The sequence below is a fragment of the Erinaceus europaeus genome, chromosome 10, assembly GCF_950295315.1.
Source record: "Erinaceus europaeus chromosome 10, mEriEur2.1, whole genome shotgun sequence".
NCBI classification, from domain to species: domain Eukaryota; kingdom Metazoa; phylum Chordata; class Mammalia; order Eulipotyphla; family Erinaceidae; genus Erinaceus; species Erinaceus europaeus.
In genome coordinates, this window is record NC_080171.1 from 116,796,756 (window position 1) to 116,820,607 (window position 23,852).

General features: G+C 44.5%; 1 protein-coding gene across 1 annotated transcript in view; it reads right to left on the reverse strand.

Annotated features, from left to right (window-relative positions):
* The window catches only part of GNAL (G protein subunit alpha L), a 155,648-nt gene extending 132,663 nt beyond the window's left edge, over positions 1 to 22,985 (reverse strand). Inside the window, exon 1 of the mRNA XM_060200660.1 lies at positions 22,199 to 22,985. Within this exon, the coding sequence (XP_060056643.1) occupies positions 22,199 to 22,523 (325 nt within the window). The 5' untranslated portion in view covers positions 22,524 to 22,985. The remainder of the gene's footprint in view (positions 1 to 22,198) is intronic.
* Between the last annotated feature and the right edge of the window lie 867 nt (positions 22,986 to 23,852).

Below are 23,852 nucleotides of genomic sequence, written 5' to 3' on the forward strand. Positions count from 1 at the left end.
TTTCTCTCTGCTGCTTCTTAATGCCTGTATATTAAATCTCAGAAACCACTGGTTTAAAAAGAAAATACAGAGCATCCCCTTTACCTAGTCCTCCCTTCTTCCTCATTTCACTGCTACTCAACGGCCTGGACATCCATGTGTGTCTGCTTGTGATAATGCTGTTGGCCATAATTACGGTGTCCATCATTAATCACTTGGTTCTGACGATTCAATATCTACAGTAACAGGACAGTGTTTCAATACTGTATATTGTCATTTTAATTGGTTTTGAAACTTCCATATACATCCTCCCTTCAATGAAGTGTTTGTAAGTTTCAAATCTAGAGTCCTGAAATAAAAAGTCTTGATATTTCTAATCCTGAAGATAGTTAACACTACAAAAATAGGGACCAACAATTGACAATGTATGACTCCTATGGGTCAGGGACACCAGGTCCAGAAATATTTGTGGTTAAGAACAAAAGGCTCCAATGTTCAGACTTATGAAGAAATGACTATCATGCAAACATGAAGCCATAAATAATGCAATTAAAAGATCAAGGGCTTCGAATAGGCAATTCTCTAGTATGACTAATTGGCACGGGAGAGCTGCTCAACATGATTAGTCATCAGGAAGCTGCAGTGACTACCATCTCACGCCCTCCAGCAGGGCAGCACTCACAGAGACTATGAACAGTGTTGATGAAGATGTGGAAGAAAAATCGGAAACCGCACATATTGCTGGTAGGGCTGTAAAATGACTGATGTGACTGCTTTGGAAAACAGCTCAACAGCTCTTCAGAAAGTTAAATACAAGAGTCGCCCAAAGGGCAACGAAAACATGTCCACATACAGACTCATCCTGACTCCATCATGACTATTGATGGAGGCATTATTCATAACAGTGCAAAGTCCAAGTGTCAGTCCACTAGATGAATAAATAAAACGGGATTTAACCATATAGTGGAATAGTCTTTGGCTATAACAGGAAATAAAGTCCTGATACTTGTTACATGTGGATGAAATGTTATCCTAAGAGAAGGAAGCTTGACTCAAAAACCACTACTAGAAGATTGTGTACACACATGAAATAGCTTGTAAATAGTGGTAATACTGGCTTGGCTACAACAAGTGACACTCAACACTTAAACAACTGGGAAACAGTCTAAGCTCGTCAGGCAAAGAAGGGGCTACAAAAACCATCAGGCAACCTCATCAGCTGGGGCCCTAGTTGGGGAGTCCTGGGATTCCCACACAAATACAATGACTAGACCTTGAATAGATCCCTCTCTCCATTGTCACTGGTCATCTATTAGGAACAACATAATGGACCCCTTTGGGGGGGCCCCCATAAGACCTTGCCCTCAGTGTGGATCAACAATGGTAGAGACTATTCCATCCTCTGAAGGGGGGTTAAATAACATAGTCTATCACCTGAGGAAGGTGGGTCCTGAAATTGGTGCAACTTGGGATGCTCCTACTGATGACCACAGAATGTGAGTTTGGACCCACAGGGATGTAGAGGTTACATAGGCTCCTAAGCTGAATATGGGCCCTAGATCAAATCGATGGGGTTTACAGTCAACAATATATATACACCTTTCCCATATTTGGGAGCTACTCTCTTCTCTGATCCAGCTTTCTTGTCATTTTTCCATCCATGACATCATCTCCCCAGACAATAAACTGGGTCCACCTGCATATCAGATGTTAGGCTCAGGCAAAAACTGATAAAGTCATAGGCCCTTTGGAATATATCTAAAATATATTAAATTATATATATATAATTATATATATATAAAATATATATTATATATATAAATATAATTATATAAATTATATTTATATAATTTTATATATATAATTTATATATATATATATAAATTATATATAAATATACTAAGCTATTTCCAAAATGGAGACCTCAAATCTTCATCCGCAATTTTCCAGCCTTTAGGTTCATGATTAGTCAACAATTTGTTTGGCTTTATATGTTAACTTTTCTTTCAGCTACCAGGTTCCAGATGGTACCGTGATGCCAACCAGACTTCCCTGGACAGACAACCCCACCAATGTGTCCTAGAGCTCTGCTTCCCCAGAGCCCTGCCTCACTAGGAAAAGAGAGAGACAGGCTGGGAGTATGGATTCACCTGTCAACACCTATGTTCAGCGGGGAAGCAATTACAGAAGCCAGACCTTCTACCTTCTGCACCCTATAATGACCCCGGGTCCATAATTCCAGGGAGTTAAAGAATACAAAAGCTATCAGGGGAAAGGATGGTATATGGAGTTCTGGTGGTAGAAATTGTACCCCTCTTATCCTATGGTCTTGTCAGTGTTTCCATTTTATAAATAAATAAAATTTAAAAAAAAGGAAGAAAAAACTGGAAAAAGGCAAGAGATTGTCTTGCTTAATGATGGCCATTTTGGTCAAAACCAGGCTACTTCATCCTTGGATTCCCCTGTAGACACCATGGGCCTAGACTTGTAACAGACCCCTTTTTTTTTTTATTAATTTTTTTTGCCTCCAGGGCTATTTCTGGGGCTCAGTGCCTGCACTACGAATCCACTGCTCCTGGAAGCTATTTTTTTCCTTTTGTTGACCCTGTTGTTTATTGTTGTTATTATTATTGTCATTGCTGTCGTCGTTGTTGGATAGGACAGAGAAATGGAGAGAGGAGCAGAAGACAGAGAGGGGGAGAGAAAGATAGACACCTGCAGACCTGTTTCACTGCTTGTGAAGTGACCCACCTACAGGTGGGGAGCTGGGGGCTCGAACTGGGGTTTTTATGCCGGTCCTTGTGCTTTGTGCCGTGTGCGCTTAACTCACTGCACTACCGTCCGATCCCCTTGGGTCCCTTTCTTTGCCACCACTGGTCCCTTCCATCAGGATCATCATCATAAGCCCTGTTGTGGGCCTCTCCAGGATCTTGCCCTCACTATAAACTAGTCACTATAAGGACAGCTCCATTCTCTAAAGGGAGGCTGGGTCAGTCTACTCTGTCTCTCGAGGAAGACTGGTCCTGAAATGAGTGCAGCCTAGAATGTTCCCAGCTGTGACCATGGACTGAGAGCTCAGACTGACAGGGACTCAGAGGTCACACATGCTTCTGTGCTAAATGTGAATAAATGTGGGCCCTGGGCCAGACTGATGGAGTTAACAGTTAATTGCATTTATTTATTTTTTTTCAAGTTTGGGAGCTACTCTCTGCCCTAATCCAGCTTTCTAGTCCTATTCTCATCTCTGACACCATCCTCTCAAACAGTATTTCTAGTCCACCTTCAAGTTAGCTGTCAAGTTTCAAGGAAAAATTACTAAAGTCATGGACCCCTAAGAGCATATCTAAAATAGACATCCTAGCTTTTTCTACCATTGAGTCTTTATTCTCATCTTCTCTATTCCTATTCTTTGGTTACTATTTGTCAAACATTTTGTCCTGCTTAATATTTTACTACTTTTCAGCCACCGTATTGCAGATGTTACTATGATTCCATCCTGACCTCCCGGCTAGATGAGTTCACTGACATGTCCTGAAGTCTCACCTCCCCAGAGCCCTACTCCACTAGGGAAAGATAGAAACAGGCTAGGGATATGGATCCACCTGCCAGCATCCATGTCCGGCAGAGAAGCAATTGAAGAAGCCAGACCTCCTTTCTTCTGCACACCAAAAAGGAATTTTGGTCCATACTCCCGGGGTGGGTGGTAAGATAGGGAAGATGACCAGAGGGCTTAGGACCCCAGTTCCACTGGGACCAGAAACATTTGTCACTAGGAAACTTTGGTTTTACACCATCACTGGAAGGAAGCAAATCTGGAAAACACCAGAGGAAGTAAGGCACTGCTCCTCTAGTCTGAGTAGAGGGAAAAGGAAGGACCCTCCAAAGTAGTAACAGGCAGGTCCGTAGAAAAAGAGTGGGCAAAAATAATATAGACATAAGGATAGATAGATAGATAGATAGATAGATAGATAGATAAATGGATAAGTAAAATACCTTAGTGCCTACCAGAAGAGGGAGGAATGATGGGGGATGAATTCTAGTAGGTAGGGGTTTCTTTCAATTTTTTAAAAAAATTTAAAAAAATTAGTGGTTTAACATTGCTTTACAAAATTCCATGTCAACAGGGGTATAAATCCACTTCACTCCCACTACCAGGGTTCTGAAATCTTTAGTCGCCCCACTACAAGCCACCACATGGGCCAGCCATCATCTCTGCAGCTGTCTGTCTGCATTTATATATAATTGCCCCCCCCTCCCTTTCCTGATCCAGTCCTCTCTTCCCCTCCGAGCCACTCATGTCAACACTACTACCTCCAGATGTCCCTCTCCTTTTCCTTCCCTCTCTGAGTGCTGGTGGTGGAGTGCAGAGCCTTCTTATCCTCTCCCTCCTATCACTTCTCCCCCTGCTGGGAGTATGGGTCCAGGTCATTTGGGGGAGCAGAAGGTAGGGGGTCTGCCTTCTGTAACTGCTTCTCCACTGGACGTGGGTGTTGGCAGGTTGATCCATACGGGGCTTCTTTTTAGAGTGATGAAAATATTCTGGAATTAAATGGTGGTGGTGGTGGTGGTGGTTTCACAACTTTGTGAGTGCTCTAAGAGCCACAGGCTGTACAGATTTTTATCAGGTTAAGTTTTGTTTAAGACAGTGATTTATATGACTATAAGCTAATAGGGGAATAGTTTCACACTGCTTCCACCACTAACATTGTATACCCAACCTCTCTCCTACTGCTGCCACCATAGTTCTCCCAAGGTTTTAGAGATGGGTTAGTTACTTTTTAAAAATTTATATATATATTTTTTATTACTTATTTATTCCCTTTTGTTGCCCTTGTTGCTTTTTATTGTTGTAGTAGTTATTGTTATTAATGTTGTCATTGTTGGATAGGACAGAGAGAAATGGAGAGAGGAGGGGAAGACAGAGAAGAGGAGAGAAAGATAAGACACCTGCAGACCTGTTTCACTGCTTGTGAAGCGACTCCCCTGCAGGTGGGGAGCTGGGGGCTCGAACCAGGATCCTTATGCTGGTCCTTGAGCTGGTCCTTGTGCTTCGCACTATGCGTGCTTAACCCGCTGTGCTACCGCCTGACTCCTAGGTTGGTTACTTTTTAAGGCTCCTTTTTTTTTCTTTTTTCAAGTTCATGTATTTCAATTCTCTATATTCCACATGAGTGAAATCATCTGGTAGTTGTCTTTTACCTCCTTCATTACTTCACTAAGCATAATCACCTCCAGTTCCATCCATTTGGTCCCACTGGATACAGGATTGTCTTTTTTAAATTGCCAAGTAGTATATGTTTCATGACTTCTTTATCCAGTCATTTTTTGTTGGGCATTTAGTTTGCTTCTATATTTAAAATATGCAATGGTAAATTCTATAATATGTGAGTTATATCTGAATTAAGGAGGAGGAAATAAGAATCAGTGACTGACTTTCTGGATCAGAATTAACGTGTGTAGTAGTATTTCCCGTTTTTATTTATTTAGTTAGTTTTTGCACTGCCAGAGTCTTATGATTTCACAGAGTCAGAGGCAGAGCTTCCCCCAGTGCTGTGGCACTCCCATGTGCGGCCAAGGGCCAAACCCTAGTCACACACGTGGCATGGCATGTACCCTCCTGGATGAACTCTCATCTGCCCCCTACCCACATCCCCAGATAAGGATCTCTCTGTCCTCATTTCTATTTTGTCAGTACTGGTTTCCGATCCATTTTATGTCAAATGCTGGTGCACAGGGAAATCAAAACGGACAGAACTCTGATGAACATATAATTTCATAATGGATTTAAATTGTACAGATTCTGGCTCAATTTGTAAATGTCTACACTCTACATATTAAGTATATGTATATATTAAGTGAGTACATATTAAGTGAGTAGGTACATATTAAGTGAGTAGGTGCTTCCAATAGAAAAGATCAAGACAATTTTCCTCCCTTCCTTCTTTCTTCTCGTTTTTTATTTGTGATCAATAGTGGCTCACAAGATTATAGGGTATAGTTCCACACTGCACCACCTAACAAACTCTGTCTCCACACCCTCCCACCTCCGAAAGATAACCGCCATAGTTCTCACTATCATTAGAATTTGCTTGCTTCTGTTTTTTTTCTGTCTTTTCACAAGTTCATGTGTATCAGTTCTCTAGATTTCACATATAAGTGAAATCATCTGATGACCATCTTTCATCTCTATACTTAGTCCTCTAAGCATAATTACCCCTAGTCCCATCCATTTTGCCCCAAAGGACAAAATAATATCTTTTTTTTATCACAGAGTAATATTCCATGGGATATGTTTCCCATAACTCCTTTAGACAGTCATCTGTTGATGGGCATCTAGGCTGCTTCTATTCTTTGGCTACTGTGAATAATGCAGCTATGAACATAGGAGTGCATATGTCCCTTCCAATTAGTGTTTGAATATCCACTGGATAAATAACTACAAGTAGTATTAAGCTGGACCATAAGACAATTCCATTTTTATTTGTTTAAGGACTGTCCGGACAGTCTTCCAAAGGGGCTGTATCAGTTTGCCTTTCTACCAGCAATGTAGCACAGTTCCCTTTTCTCCACAACCTCTCCAACACCTGTCATTTCCTGGTTTGTGGATTGTAGGTCATTCTCACAGGTGTAAGATGGGAACACTAGACAGCAATATGTATAAAGGGAAACTAGACCACCACTTAATACCATATGCCCAGATAAAATAAAAAGGGATTGAAGACCTGGAGATTAGACCAGAAATTAAATGGATAGAAGAAAACATTGGTGAAACAGTGCAGGATCTTCACATCAAAGATGAATTTGAAAACTCAACCCCATGGGCATAGGAAATGAAAACAAGAGTCAAGGGTTGGGAGGATTAACATTAAACTAAAGAGCTTTTACACATTGAAAGGAAACTACACAAGCAGAACCAGGCAACTCAGCAAATGAGAAAAGATATTTGCACATCATGTATCCAACAAGTGCCGGATAGCAAACATCTATACCATCCAACCCTTTCATGCTTGCAATATTAATTGACTGGTGGTGTCTTAGGAGATTCACTGAGGCAATGGGAAAATACTCAACAAGTAGAGTGCAGGACTTGAATGCTCATGGCTCCTAATCTGATCCCTGGTACTGCGTGGACTGGGTGGCTTCTGTCTCTCTCACTCAGTCTCCTTCTGTTTCCCAAGAAACTCTCTATCCCCTATGAAATAAATCAACTTTTGGGGGGTGCCATGGTATTGCAGTGAGATTTTACTGCTCTAGGGATGAGTTTTTTATTTTAAATTTTTATATTCTCTTTACATCAGATGAAAAGGTGGTGGGGACAAGGAGAGACAATGACATAGCACTGAAACTTCTGGTGCTGTAGAACTCCTGGATAGTGTTGGGGCTTGAACTGCAAGGCAGAGTCTTGTGTGTGAGCTAACCCTCAGGTTCAATAAACATCAATCTTTTATTGGTTTTTAAAAAACCAATAAAGTGTATTAATACAGTACTCCAAACTTATTTTCATTTTCTTAGAATGATGTAGCAAATATCTGCATCTGTCTGTTTCATCACTATAAGGACATAAATGAAAACTTATGGAGGGATTAGTTAGTCTGTGTTAAGGCATTCATGGTCCAATTAAGTTGAGGAATTCTTTATTGCATAGACAATATTAGATGAATTTATCTTAAAAAGCTACTTTCAGATTTGGGACAACATGAACAAACAACAAAAACCATTTTAGGCTCTTGCTGGAGCTTTCCAGTTTAAACTATAACTAGTTCCACAAAGTGTCTTAGGATTGGAACTTAGACATTTAATGCTCATATACTGCAGGATTTCAAGAAAAGGAAAACCCAGGTCTTCATGAATCTCTTCTCCCACTTGTCTCACTGCGTCTGGATGACTGCCTAGTGGTCTTGTCCCCTGGGGAATATTTCACACACACCCAGCTTAGTTATTTGAGAAGAGAGGTTGCAGCTGTGGGTTCTATTAGGATGTTAGAAAAGTCATGACATTTTTTGTTTGCTTTTCTTTTGAAAAAAAGTAAAATTACTGGAGGCCTCTGTTGGAATTTCTAAATTCACAAAAAATGGTAGCAAAATAAGCAAATGGTCTGGGCCATAGTCCTTAAGCATTGTTCTCTAGAGCTCAGCTATAATACACCTGAGTCCTGAGAGAAGACAGAGATGGTTAGGTAAAGAGCAAACAGGAGGGAGTGAAGAAGAGGCAAAGAGGGCTGGACTTCCAGACACTTGTTTAAGTAGCCTCTCATACCCCAAATCCTCTCCAATTTATGTCCTAGGCTATGCATCTCTCATATGCTCCTGATGCCAGCCTGACTCAGTCGTATGCTAATTACACACATAGTCCATAATTCCCTTTGCTTACTGTTGGTATGCTTCACATTGGTTTGGTCTCACTCCCCCGCCTCCAGGAGATCGTGGTTTAGTCTTTGCCTTTTGTGCTTCTCCTTTCTCCCCACCCCCTATCCTACGTACTTCCTGAGTCCCATGATGCCACTGGAGGAGCACATTGCCCGCTTGTGAATAAAGATTAAACTGTGTTCTCAGCTCAGCCGTGTGTTTCTGGTCATCTGTTACCCACCCGTGAAGCCAGCCCCGGCGAAAACAACATATGGCACCTACAACATGGGACCTGACCTGCACATCTCTCAGATAAGTGAAGACAATTTGGCTGCCTATCTACCATGGGCTGCTTTTTTGCCTGTGAAGACGTTTCCAAAGGTCTCTGCCCTTTCTTCATGAGACTGTTTTTCTGTTTCTGGAACATTTCTCTCTGGGCCACACACTGCTTTCTGCCCACTGCCCGCCCACATCAACCGGTTCACCACCACATGGTGCCGGGCATTGGATGCGGGCTCCCTCCACACTGCTCGGCCACTGGGAGCAGGGCAGCAGACATGGCGGGCAGGGCTGCAGCCTATCCTGGCTGCCACTTCGGAGCACCTTGGCCCTTGCCTTCTGCACGGCTGGCCTGTCCACCCTCCTGCTATGAAGTCTGGGCAGATCCTGGACCACCTGGAGACCGCGGGCTCCCTGCCAGGACTGGGCCCCCTGGCCGAGACCCCCTGCTCGGCTCTGAAGGCAGAGGAGCTAGAATATGCAGAGATCCCTGCAGAGATCGCAACCTGCAATTCCTGGAGCTGAAGTTGTGCAAGAGGCCACCGATGGACAACGCACTCCCTGAACTGCTAAGACAGTACAGATCTAAACTTGTGTTTAAAATGGCATGTCTTCGTAACAAAAGTTTTTCTCCTTGTGTATTGAAGAGCATGTTTATATGTGTGTTTAAAGTTTGGTAAACATTAACTTTAAGGTTAAAAATGTAACTTTAAGGCTACATTCTTACCAGACAGAGTCAAATGATAAAGGTTTTAAATGTAATTCTCATAAAGGTAAAATTAACTTACATTTAAAGTCTGAGGTAAAAATTAGTTAAAAATCAATATATTTTAACTAAGTTGGTTTAAAAAAAAAACCTGTGCACACCTAGGGTGTGTCTCCATCTTCAATGGGTGTAACAAAAGGTTAAATAGACCTGTTGATATGTAAAACTCTCAAATACCTTCTCAATTAGAAATGGTAGATTGCACAATGTTATGCTAATGATTCTCATTCCTGAGGTTTTTTTATTTTTTCCATGGTTCTTCTGTTTACCTTTCCATATTTTATTGTTTAAACTTTAAACAACCTTAAAATCATACTAAAAAAGACTTCCAATTGTAATAGAGTTATCAGTTGTGGTAAACTTCTAACCTGCTACAAGTTTTGTTTCATAAGTAAGTGAATTGCAGCTGTCAAGTTCTCTACATAAAAGTGGAATTCCAACAGCTGACCTTCCTCATACAACGTTCCACCCCCTGGCATTCTTCCGTGGACATCTGCTTTGGACTGGCACTTCTATCGGACTTACTGGTACACCTCTTGGGACACTTTGCACAAAACTAGCAGCTTCCCTTTATGCTGCTGGGTTTCTCAAAGACTGATTGCAGCCAGCTGCCTTGGGACTCTAGGCCGTACCCTCCCTCCATGCTACGTAATGCCCACAGAGACAAAAAATGCCCATCGAGGCAAGTAACGCCCCCCCAGAGGCAAGAAAAGCCCACAGAGGCAGCAAATGGTATTTAACTGATAAGCCTTGCCCACAGAGGCAAAAAATGCCCCCTCAGGCCTTCCCTTGGCAGCACACTGGTTCTTGTTGCTCGCTTACATGTTCCTCCATATTTGTGCCAGTTTCTTTTTTGAAAATGCCTGTACAATATAGGTTTCTGTTCACCCAAAACTCCTGATACTATGGTCAATAAGTTAAAAAGACCCGAACTGCCCCTGCGGCTACAGACAGACTATGACCCACATAGTCAACGACTGCCACCTCTCCAGATTCAAAGGAGGTCTCGAAACTTTACATCAGGCTCAACCTGACGCTGTTGACTGGCTACGGAAGAAGGGCAAACACTAGAAGAAGTTAAAAAGAAAAGGGGGAATTGTTGGTATGCTTCACATTGGTTTGGTCTCACTCCCCCGCCTCCGGGAGATTGTGGTTTAGTCTTTGCCTTTCGCGCTTTCTCCCTTCTCCCTGCCCCCTATCCTACGTACTTCTGAGTTCCACGCTGCCGCTAAAGGAGAAAGATGGAGGAGCACATTGCCTGCTCGTGAATAAAGATTAAACTGTGTTCTCAGCTCAGCCGTGTGTTTCTGGTCGTCTGTTACCCACCCATGAAGCCAGCCCTGGCGAAAACAACAGCTTAAGGTCAGTAAACAATGTATTCCCAACATTTTTCTATGCAAAAATGCATCATGACTTCTCTGACAACCCAATATCTACCTTTACCTAGACTGAAATCAGTATCCTGGGGGCCTTTTATTAAGCATTTATTTATCATTTATTTTTAATGAGAGAGAGAGAAGAGGGACCAGACCACTGCTCAACTCTGGCTTATGATGGTGTTGGGGAATGTACCTGGGGCCACAGAGCCTCAGGCATGAAAGGTTTTTGCAGAACCATTATGTAATCTTCTCAGCCCTCCTGGGGACATTTTTTAATGATATGACTCTGGTATTTCTTGTTGGGTTTTCCAATAGCTTTGCTGCTGCCAGTGTTCTCTGAAAAAAAAATGGGATGAAGACATGTTTTAACAATCCAAATGAAGGGGGCTGGGTGGTGGTGCACATGGTTGAGCATGTTATGTGCAAAGGCCATGTTCAAGTCCCTGGACCCCCGCCTGCAGAAAAGGAGTTTCAAGAATGGTGAAGCAGTGCTGCAGGTGTCTCTTGATCTCTTCCTTTCTGTCTCCTCTTTCTTCTCAATTTCTCTCTGTCCTATCAAGTTTAAAGAAAAAAAAAAAAACGTTCACCAAGAGAGGTGATTTACCATGCAGGCACAAAACCACAGAGACAATCCCAGTGGTAGAAAACAAATCAAAACACAATCCAATCCAAATTAAATGTCTGCACTCCTGAAATTCCCAATAACCAAAGAACTGGTGTTTTGGTTTAAGTTATGAAGATACTTTTTTTTTTTAAGTAATTAATTCAGGTACAATGGTCATACCTATTTTATTATGTTTTGTCTTAACCATTTATATTATACACAGGAGGTGCTCATTCATCAATAACAATAATTCTTGACTTCCTTTCCCATTTACATCCAATTTATCAGCAAATTGTTAATATGATTTCAAAAATCTATCTAGAAATAGACCATTGACATCTTTTTTTAAAATTAATTTATTTTCCCTTTTGTTGACCTTGTTTTTCATTGTTGTTATAGTTATTATTGTTGTTGTTATTGATGTCGTTGTTGTTAGATAGGACAGAGAGAGGAGGGGAAGACAGAGGGAGGAGAGAAAGACAGACTCCTGCAGACCTCTTTCACCGCCTGTGAAGCGACTCCCCTGCAGGTGGAGATCTGGGGGCTCGAACTGGGATCCTTATGCTGGTCCTTTTGCTTTGGGCCACATGTGCTTAACCTGCTGCGCCACCACCCGACTCCCCATTGACCTCTTTTCATCACTCCATTGCTATGGTTCGGTTCCCAGTGCCCATAGACTATTTGAATGACTACAGACAGACAGAATAGTATCTAGGACATACAACCATCAGTTCAAGAAAATAGGGACAAACCTGTGTAGGAGGCCAAGCTGCAGGGGCAGGTAGTGGGGCATCTGGTCCAGTGCACCCATCACTGTGCTCAGGATCCAGCCTCACGACCCTGGTCCCTTATCTGTAGGGGTAAGCTCCACAAGTGGTGAAGCAGGTCTTCAGGTGCCTGTCTCTCCCTTTTCCTATCTCCCCTTCTGTCGTTTTCGATGGGTTAGGTTGTTTTCACCGGGCTGGCTTCACGGGCAGGTAACAGACGACCAGGGACTCATAGTTGAGCTGTAGGCAGTATCTCTTTATTAATGCAGGACGCAGCACAATCTAAGACGAGCTAAGCTAAACTCAAGGTAAAGTACTCTAAAACTCACAATGCTGTCTTTATATATACTTCCCAAGTAGGGTGGAAACAGGATGTGACATAGAGAGGGTGGAGAGAAAAGTGACTGGTGAAAATCAGAGTGTGACAAAGAGGGGGCAGATTAGGCGAGAATCCTATCACTGAACCACAAATGCCCTGGAGGGAGGGTGGAACTTGTTAACAGTAAATAGAATGAAGTGGTTATGTAAATAGAATAGTGTTAAGCAGGGGGGATTTAAACCAAATGAAACAGAAAGGGTCTCATGCATACCAACACCCTTCCCTCTCAATTTTTCTGTCTCTATCTAATAATAAGTAAATAAAAAAATAATAAACCAAGCAATGACCCCTGTAACAGGCTTTGACAACTGACAGTTTCTCTCACTTCTGATCCCACCTACAATTTAGGGCCAATCCACAAAAGTTATAACGTACCCTTACTAATCTAGACAGGATGGGCTGGAGACATAGCTCAGCTGGTAGTGGGGGCTGGGCTTCCCATACACAGCCCGGGTTCAGACCCCAGCATCACACAGATCTGCATAGCAACCAGGGGTAGCTCCAGTGTCAAGGTCTCTTCTTCTTCTCTGACTTTTATCTACAGGGATGAAAAAGTTAGCCTGGGAGGGTGAGATCATAGATGTTAGCTGGGAGGGTGTGCACAGATCTCTGGTTCTGAGAACAAAAATGCACACTGGATGCTCTTCCTAGTGATAAAAGCCCAGAGATCTATCACACCAACAGCCTCCAAGTAGGGCGTATGTAAAACTTCCTCCACTAAAATACTTCCCTCTAAAATACTCCTCTGCCTGTGTTTGAGTTGTCTAGGTTCAGGGATGGTGACAGATGGTCTTAGCTACCACAAGTTCAGAGCTAAGCAGCCTCTGCTCTTCACTGCACAGTCCTCTTCTCCTTCCCTCCTTTTCCTATCTCCTGCCTGAGAGAGGTTCAGCTAAGATGAAGGCAGCAGCACATTTCCTGAGTGACGGGGAGTGTCGATGTGTTTCCCTGCTACCTTGAGCAGACACACCTAGCTGCACCTCCCCTCCCCCCAGGGAAAACTGGACCACAGGGAGACAGTGTTGACTGGGGTGAACTCAGGGGTAAAATGAAGACCAGGAAGGGTAACCAGAGACTTCCAGGTGGACCGGAAACCGGAAACTATACATGGAAGAACAGCAAATGTTCATCCTTTGGTCTTTGAGCTAAAATGATCTATCCATACAATTGTATTTCTGGCAGTGAACCTAATCTTCACCTCATTTCATAATTTTACAGGAATGACTAACACTCCACATTAAAAGCAAGCTTTGATGAGAAATTGAAAGAAAACAGTGGAGAGAGAGAAAGAGCGAGAGCGAGAGTGAGAGAGAGAGAGAGAGAGAGAGAGATAAGGAAGAGATAAAAATACAGGAGGGGTGGATTCCCTGCACGGCAAAGCATACATTCTGTCTGATGAGCCACTTCCAACCCTGAATGTGGCCAATTTTAAAACCAGAAAACTAGTGAGTCTGGTAGTGCCACCCCTGATTGAGTGCACACTTCACTACATGCAGGGACAGGAGTCAGAATCCCGGCTCCCCATCTGCAGGGGAGTGATGAATGAGGTCTGCAGGTGTCTGTGTCTCCCTCCCTCTCAACTTCTCTCTGTTGTTACTGTCACCAGGACTTCAGTGCTCTGGGCTAATTTTTCTCCCACACAGAAGTGGATGGGAATAGCCGGTCACCAAAGTAAAAACCCTGGGTTGAGGGTGAGGGTGGATGTTCCACTTCATGGGACAGTGGGTGGGGGGAGGGGAGAGGATGGGATGGGACCCAGTCTTTTGGTAGTGGGAATGGTGTTTATGTGTTTATATACTCCTATTAATCTGTAGTCATATAAATCACTATTTAATTAATATGAGAGAAACAAATAAAAAGAAGTGGATGGGAAGGGGTGGGCAGACACCGCTGAGCTGGAGTTCCCTCGTGTGCTGGGGGTGAGGGTGAGGCTCCAACCTGAGCAGTGCACATTCTGGTTCACGCTGGGTGCTGTGCATTCTGAGGATCTGGGCACAGTGACCTGGGGCCATACAAGGTAGTCTCACAAGTCAAAGTTTTCTGTGCTTTACCTATTAACCCCTGGTAAGGGGATTGTTGAATCATGAAACAGTGTTGTTTTTTTTTTCCAATATTTTTTAAAACATTCATTTGTTTACTAATGATACACAGAGGGGAGAGAGAAAAAAGAGAGAAGAGAGGAAAGGGTGAAAGGGGAGAGAGAAAGAGAGAGAGAGAGAGCTGCAGATCTTGTGATTGTAAGCTCACTGCTCAAGACGTTGTGCTGCGTCCTGGGCCACACTAACTGTGATCATGCTGTGACCCCATTGATGGTCAGGGCTCATTTGGCTGATCTGGATCTCGAGGGTGGTGTCTCCCTCCTCCCTCACCACTCCATCTGAATTCCTCCTGAAGCAATGTGTTCACGCTTGGCCAAGGACGACAACCGATTGGGTATAGGAATAGCTGTGCGCCCCTGCTAGAACCTCTTAAGCTCTCAGTGCATCAATTTCCCGGTTTCCCCTGAACACGCCAGAGGCACTGCTTCAGCTGATAGTTTTCTTTCTTCCTGTCATTTTGTATTCTCTTTTATTGAGACAGCCAGAAGTCGAGGGGTAGGATGAGATAGAGAGGGAGAGAGAAAGATAGACACCTGCAGCCCTGCTTCACCACTTGCAAAGATTTGGGGGACTTGGACCCAGGTCCTGGCACACTGTAACATGTGTGCCACTGTCTGGCTCCACAATTCTTTTTCTAGTAAAATAGTTGAAAAAATAACTAATCAATAAATCTAGACACAAGGTAAGTTATAGCAGGTGCTGTGAGGTATGAAGCATCATTCAGGTTCTTTGTTTAGTCCTCTCACTCATCTGATGGAGTCCCTCAGCCTTCTGAGGATCACTTTCAATGTTATGACCTGTCTCTAGGTCCTAGTAGCTTTTTTTCTTCTTAATATTTACTCCCTTTTGTTGCCCTTGTTGTTTTATTATTATAGTTATTATTGCTGTTATTGATGTCATCATTGGATAGGACAGAGAGAAATGGAGAGAGGAGGGAAAGACAGAGTGGGGGAGAGAAAGACAGACACCTGCAGACCTGCTTCACCACTTGTGAAGTGACTCCCCTGCAGGTGGGGAGCTGGGTCCTCGAACCGGGATCCTTACATCGGTCCTTGCGCTTTGCGCCATGTGTGCTTAGCCCACTGTGCTACCGCCCAACTCCCTAGCTTGTTCTTTCTTACCTTTGAAAGTGGTATTTACACGTGGACGTTTTTCATATGCTACCTGGGTTAGATGGTTTACTCGATCCCTCAACTCAACTGGAAAGTATGCTCACAACTCAATGGAAAAAAATCAGCTCACTGCAGCGAAATGTCATTTTAAACAATCTTGTCCGACAGCAGCAACTGAAAAGTCACATGTGGCAGAAGGACTGCGATGACAGGACTGGGTGCTTAGAGGATGGACTTAGGCTCAGCACCCTGAGGGAGCTGTAAGAGTTGAGAAGGCTTCTCCCCTGTCTCTCTCTCACCTGCAGGAGTTAACCACCTTCACAACAGTTTCACTTGGATCCTCCCAAACTGTTTCCTGAGGTCCCTGTCTATGCTTGAGAGGTGTAATCACAGTTGTTCTGTCTTCTGAGAGCCAAAGTCTCCCCAAGAAAGGGCACGACCCTCCCTTGTCCACCTGTCCATGAGCTGGAAAAAACGGAGCATTTTTTTTCATCCTTAATATCCTTGAACTCTTGGGTTTAACTGCTGACCACTTTCTTCTTGATGATGGTTTTTTTTTCTTTATTGGGGGGATTAATGGTTTATAGTTGACTGCAAAATACAGTAGTTGGTACATGTGTAACATTTTTATTTATTTATTTATTTTTATTTCATGTGTAACATTTCTAAGGTTTCCACATAACACTCTCACCCCCGCCCCCCCCACTTAGGTCCTCCTCTGCCATCATATTCCAGGACCTGACAACCCCCCTATCCCTCGCCCTGCCCCCAGAGTTCTTTGCTTTGGTGCAATACACCAAGATATTTTCTTTCTTGGCTTCTCTGTATTGTTCACCAAACTTTTCTCCTTTTAACACTACTCTGAAAGGTTGGAGTTTCATGTTCTCCTGACCCAGGCTGCTTCTCCTCCTGACCTCTTCCTCCTTCATATCTCTCTCTCTCTCTCTCTCTCTCAGCATTCTCTGGGGGAAGGAGAGTGGAGACAGGAAAGGGCTGCCTCTCCACAAAGAACCCACTGACAGTAGGTTTATCCTATGTATTTGTCCCTAACATAGCAAGCCTCCTGGAGTACCACCCCAAACAGATTTTCAGACACTGCCCACAGGATTCTCATGGGTGTCTCACATTTAACATACCAAACAAATAAGATCTCATCATTGTTTTACCCAAGTAAGAAAACCACAGTTTCAGTGTGGCCAAGATGGCTGAATACATGGACCAATCTGCACAGAAATGGATTTGAAATCCAAACTTTTTAAATATTGATTTTTCCCTTTTGTTGCCCTTGTTTCTCACTGTTGTTGTTATTGATGGTGTTGTTGTTGGATAGGACAGAGAGAAATGGAGAGAGAAGGGGAAGACAGAGAAGGGGAAAGAAAGAAAGACACCTGCAGACCTGCTTCACTGCCTGTGAAGAGACTCCCCTGCAGGTGGGGAGCCAGGATCCTTCCACTGGTCCTTGTAGTTTGCGCCACATGCGCTTAACTGAAATCCAAACTTCTACGGCAAGGGATAAAGGCCAGGATCTAGGTAGCAAGGACAGAGACCTTCTTCTTCTTCCAAAAAAGAAGCCTCTTTTCATGACAACGAACCACCATCTGGAAGAGAATCTCTAAGGTAAGGAGCTTTTTCCCCAGAAAGAGCAGAGGCAGACGATACTGATGTTCAGGAAACCCCTTCTTGCTGCAAGTTCATACCACATACGTTACAACAATGGGAAGTCTTAGGAAACCAAAGCTGACTGGCAAGTCAGCTCAGCTGGATAGTACGCCTGTTCTGTCATGCCTTGGCCCGGGTTTTAACCCTGCCCCTACCACCCTGGGGGAAGAAGCTTCAGAGCTGTGCTCTGGGAACCCAGTACACAGAAATATCTTGAGTGAAATCAGGGATGTGAGGCAGCATCTGATGGAACATTTCAAAGCATATAAATGTTTCTCTCCTTTCTTTCTTTCTTTCTTTCTTTCTTTCTTTCTTTCTTTCTTTCTTTCTTTCTTTCTTTCTTCCTTGCTTTACCCCATCTTGGATGGAGCTTGAAAAAAATCATGTCAAGTGAGATAAGTCAGAAACAGAAGGATGAATATGGGATGATCTCACTCACAGGCAGAAGTTGAAAAACAAGATCAGAAGGGAAAACACTAAGCAGAATCTGGACTGGAGTTGGTGTACTGCACCAAAGTAAAAGACTCTGTGGTTGGGGGTGGGGGGGGGGGGGGTTCAAGTCCTGAAACATGATGGTAGAAAAGGACCTAGTGGGGATTGTATTGTTATGTGGAAAACTGAGAAATGTTATGCATGTATAAACTACTGTATTTTACTGTCAACTGTAAACTACGAATCCCCCAATAGAGATTTTTTTTTAAAAAAGTAAAAACCGACATATGCTTACAAATATGTAAAATAAAAATAAAAAAGAGCATATCTTATTCCAGCAATGTTGGAACACCTGACAGCACTGGCCTGCATTTTGCACGCAACAAGGAAATGATGGAAGGCCCTAGCGTCCTTTTTAGTCAGGCCACGTGCCTTTTTATAGCTCTGGGCTCCATTGTTCACACGTCACACTAATCCCTGATCTGACTGTATTTGGAAATAGGCTACTTAAGGAGGTATTGGAGGCCAGCAAGGCCATAAGAGCAGTGGCTAAGCTTAGTTTTCCTGTCTCACCCTGTACCCTATGCCTGCTGACAGGGGTCACAGCAAGAAGGTAGCCATCCCCAGCACATGGAAAGAGGCCTACTGGAAACCAATCTTAGTGCATCTTGATCTTGGGTTTCCAGCTTCTGGAATTATGAGAAAATAAATGTCGGGGCTGGATTGTAGTGCACAAGGACCCAGGTTTGAGCCCCCAGTCCCCACCTGCAGGGGGAAAGCTTTTACTAGTGGTGAAACAGGGCTGCAGGTGTCTGTCTCTCTATCTCTCCATTCGTCTTGATTAATGGCTGTTTCTATCCAATAAATAAAGATAATAATTTAAAAAAGAAAAAAAAGGAAGATAAGTGTCTACTGTTCAAGTCACTCAGTCTGAGGTATTCTGTAAAGGCATCTAGAGATTTCTAAAATATGGCTCGCGCACTGGACGTATGAGTCATCTGAATTCCTCCCCGTTGTCCTCCTTTAGTGCCCAGTGATCTCACCACGTCTCCACATCTGTTCTCACCTCACTCCTACTACTCTGACTCCATGATTTCTTCTGGATCTGCTGCCTTTCAATTGCAACTTTGATCTTCTCTCCAGCACATCCCCCGCCCCCCACACATACACATTCTTGTCCACCGATGTCTGCAAGATTGCTCCATCTAGACATTTAAAATAGGACTGTGTCACTCTTGCTGTTAAGTCTATGTTGTCACAAGTGACTTCCAGTGTGTTGTGCCTTCAGCATCGTGCAGAGTGCTAAGAACAACTAAGCACAGCTTAGTTCATTAAGAGGAATCCACTGAGGACTCGAGAGAATAAGAGGACACGAGGGAGACCATTCAGATGGACTGGAATGAACTGCTGTATGCCAAGTGCTGATGTGATTAATATGGACACATGGGCATCAAACATCTGTTCGCAGTGGAAGTCATAGGCAACATTTTTGGGAGGAAAATAGCCTACAGAATAGAACTAGCTTGTAGCTAGTGAGCACAGAGTCAAGATGGACCTAGAGATGTGTGCGTCTTTTCCCAGTCTGTGGGTCTGAAGTCCTATAAAGCCAAGGTCCCAAATGCACATTTCTAGAGTAAATGGGTAAGCAAGTCAAACAAGCTATTAAGTTCAATGACAGGAGAAGCCACTGACATTATTAATGGTTAGTAAGTCTTTTTTTTTTTTTTTTTTCGACTGAAAGATTACCAGACAGATCTACTCTAAATCCCAATAAGCAAGAACCCCTTTTTTTCTGAGCATGCAAAATATGTTTTCTTGTTCTTTAAAGGGGACTAAGGCTTGGTTTTAAATCAGGCTACACACCTTTTATCAGTCTGACACCTCTCACCATGTCAAGCTGGCTTCAGCTAGCAATACTTCATTATATCCAAAAGAAAAAAAACCCCTTAATTTTGAGGGGAGAAAATCCAGTTCTGAGAACAGCATTAGTCTACAATTTAAAACAAAATAAGGGCTAATGTTTCACGTTGTTTATATGCCCTACTCATACAGAATCAGGAATGTACTTTTTCTAACTCAGGCAGGCACTGACATTGGTAGGAACTGTATTCACATATGCACACATGTACACAAACACTCACTCTCTCCCTCTTTCCCCCATGCACATAAAATCAAACCATGCTAAAGGGGAAAGGTTATCGTATTGATCACAACTCTTGGGAGTCAATAGACAGTCCGTCTGACTTTGGAGGGTAGACATCACTTTGATCCTGAGCCTGTATCAAGTTCTGAAATGAAGAATTTAGTACCATCATTTCCCACTTTAAAACCTAGAAACGATTTCAAAGAACATTATTTCATTACTTTTGGAGTAGGGAGAGAGAATCTACAGAAATTTCATTTAATCAAAAATCAAAGTAACTCTGGCATTGGAAAAAAGGCAGTTCACATAGCCAGCCAATGTCTGAGGTAACAACAGTGTGAGGTAAGGTCCTGATCCAACTTCTACTGTTCTCACAATCCAAACAAAATGGGAAGTTCTTAGTTCCGCACAACAAATTCCAGCAGGACAAGGTAACCCTACACCTTTACTCAAACCCTTAAAGCCAGAGCACTATTAGATATACTTAAATGAAATGAGCAAGAGTCCCTGATGATGTCCTTCCACCTGTTGTCAATACAGCCCAGAGCAACATTCTTTGTATTCAACTCAAATCCACCCAGACCTGATAAATGAAGCCAGCCTGATATAACTGTATGTGTTACATTGTTAATGTCATTGGGGCCAAGACCTAACATCCCGATGTGAATTCTCTGAGTTAGTGACATTGCAGATGTGATGTGGTGTGCTAGTCTGTGAGGTAACATCATTAAAGAGAACAGCCATTCGATATGGGTTATACCAGATGGTTCTTTGGAGCTAATCAAACCATTCTTTCATCATATATTTATTTTATTATTGGAGAAAGAGAGAGAGGGAGAAAGAAAGGAGGAGAGGGGAGGTAGAGAGAGACAGAGACAGAGGTAGAGAGAGACACTTGCAGCCCTGCTTCACCACTTGTGAAACTTTCCCCTTCCAGGTGGGGACTGGGGGCTTGAACCTGCATCCTTGTGTGCTGTAATGCGTGCACTTAACCAGGTGTGCCATCACCTGGCCTTGTTTTTCTAATTTCTTATTCTTGCAGTGGATGAGCCTTTTCAATTTGAAGATTTAAATGCTCTGTCTAAAATAAAAAATTTCACTCACTTACACGAAAATTATGGAGTTAGTCCTCATGGCATAGACCTAAACTATCTTCCTTAAAGCTCACAAAAGTTCATATTTTAACTATGCACACCTATAACACATACGCAATTTTTTTACTTAAAATTTAAAAGGCGGTTCCGGGCGGTGGCGCACGTAGTTGAGCGCACACATTGCAGTGCATGCGGACCCAAGTTCAAGCGCTCGATCCCCACTTGCCATGGAGAAGCTTTATGAGTGGCCAAACAGTACAACAGGTGTCCTTCCCTCTCTCTCTATCTTCCCCTTCCTTCTCAGCTTCTGTCTCTATCCTAAATAAATGAAATATAAAAAAAAAAAAAGCAACAAGTAACAGACTTCAGGAAAAATATTCTCTGTTAACGGATAAAAACACGTATGCTTGTTACGGGGAAACAGAAAACACTAGCAGACAAACCACATGGGTTTGTGATTTTAAAACGCTGGTGATTTTGCGTCTGTTTTCTTGGTAAGGGGCGCGCGGGGGGGGGGGGGGGGAGCTTGCCCCTGCCATTCTGCTCCTGGTGCTGAGTGGTGCGAGCTTGCTCACAGGACCAGGTGCCAAATCGCCAGCCAGTGAAGCGGATTTCTCCAAAGTCAGCAAGCCACCCCCACCGGCAAGCTCTCTTATGCCGTGATTGGAATAAAAGCTTTGTGGTCAGGGAAGAAAGGCCTTATACATCTCCTTTCATCTGTGTCCCTAAAAAGTGCAGCTTGACGACTACGGTTGCAGGAAGTGAGATGCTTTGATTTCGCCATCCCTGGGGAATCACAGATTGAGGAAATAAATCAATGGTTGCGAGGGTGGGGGGGGGGGAGGTGGAGAGAAGAAGAGACATTCCCAGAGAGCCTTATACTATTCATAACGGGGAGCCAAACATCCCAAAAGAGTGGTGCAAAAAAGCAGCCTCACCGGGTGGTGTGTTGGAATCAATGATGATGATGATGCCACTCAGCTTTCCAGGATAAAGCAACCGCCGGGTACCCCATGAGGGCTTGTCGCCCCCCCGCCCCCGCTCCAGTTCCGGGAGCAGCCCCGACCCCGACCCCCTCCAGGGTCTGCAAGACCCGGGCAGCGCGCGGAGAGGCCGGGCTCCACCCCCGGGGCTGGCGCGCTCCCCGCCCGCGGCACCTACCGAGCAGCAGCAGCCGGTGCGTCTGCTGCAGGTCGCGCTTCTGCTCGCGGAGCATGCGGTCGATGCCCCTGCTCACTTTGCGGGCCTCCCGCTCCGCCTCGCGCTCCTCGGCGCGCAGCTGCTCCGAGCGCCGCCGCTTCTCCTTGTCCGCCCGGGCCGCGCTCCCGCCGGCGCCCCCGGGCAGCGGGGGCCGGGCCGCGGGCGCCGAGACCCGGGCGAGAACCTGGGCCGGGCGGGCGCCCTCCGCCGGCGGCTCCTCGGCTTGGCCGGGCGCGTCCTCTGAGTCCCCGAAGAGCAGCGGCCGCAGACTGTAGCACAGCCCCATGTGGGCGCGGCTCGGGCCGAGGCTGGGTGGGGAGTGAGGAGAGACCAGCGGGGGCCTCCGGGTGCCCGAGCTGCTCAGGCCGCCGACCCCCGGGAAGAGGAAGGACGGGCGGGGGCTGCGCTCGAACCTGGCGCAGCGCTGCGGGCCGCGGGCTGCCGCTGCGGGGCCGGGGCGTGGCGGGCCGGGGGCCAGGGCCGCAGCCCCTCAGTGCACCGGAGGCCCATTTTGCATCTTCTGCTGGGTGCAGGGGGTGCTGGCCGCCGGGGCTGGAGATCACCTGATGGGCGGAAAGCTGACCGAGCCGACCGGCCTTGGCGAGCCCGGCCCTCAACGCCGCTCCCCCGGCTTGCCCTCCTCACCGTAAATACCTCCGGCGGACCGGCTGCCCTTACCGTAATTACCTCCGTCCAGTCCAGCCGGCTCTCACTACCGTAAATATTGTCCCGGCCACCCTCTCAAGCCCGTCCACAAAGCTGTGCGCGTGGGTCTGCGCACCGTAAATGCAGCTGCCCAGGTCCAGCGCGCGGCTGCAGATTGGGCAGATTGGGCAGACTGGGCATCCGGGGCTGCTTCGCAGCACCTCAACTATCACCGTGGACAGTGGTAGGAATGTTAGCCTCTCTAGATTTCTCTGTGTCCTATCCAACAACGACAGCAGTAACAATAACAACAACAGCAGCAAGCGCAACAAAAGGGAAAAAATGGCCTCCAGGAGCAGTGGATTCATAGTGCAGGCACTGAACCCCAGCAATAACCCTGGAGGCAAAAAAAATACCATCTATCGTGAAGAAAGAGAAATGATACCCGTGTGTCCACAATTGTACTTTATTAGCCCCTCCCCCTAATAAAATTGAGAAAGAAATAGACAGGAGTCATCTGGTAGGGCTCACACGTTGCCACACCACAACTTGGGTTCAAGCCTCAGGTCCCCAGCTCTGGTACCCCCTCTCATTTTCTAAGAAAATAAAGAAATGTTCTATCATCTACTACCGTGTTAATTGGTTATTCTATCAGTCTGTTAACATAGGCACTACCAGGACTCTCCCTTTACTAGAATAATGCTGTTTTCATCTAAGCAGTATTTTTACTTCTTTTCTTTTGGTCTAACCCCAACTTTAGTACATAATGTTAGAAAAAAATTCAATCAATGCATTGATTTTTTTCCTTTAATTTTTTTTATTGGGGGATTAATGGTTTACAGTCAACAGTAAAATACAATAGGTTGTAACACTCCCCAGTTTTCCAAAGAACAATTCAACAACTACTAGGTCCTCCTCTGCCATAGGATCCAGAACCCGAACCTTCCCCCATCCCCACCACCCCAGAATC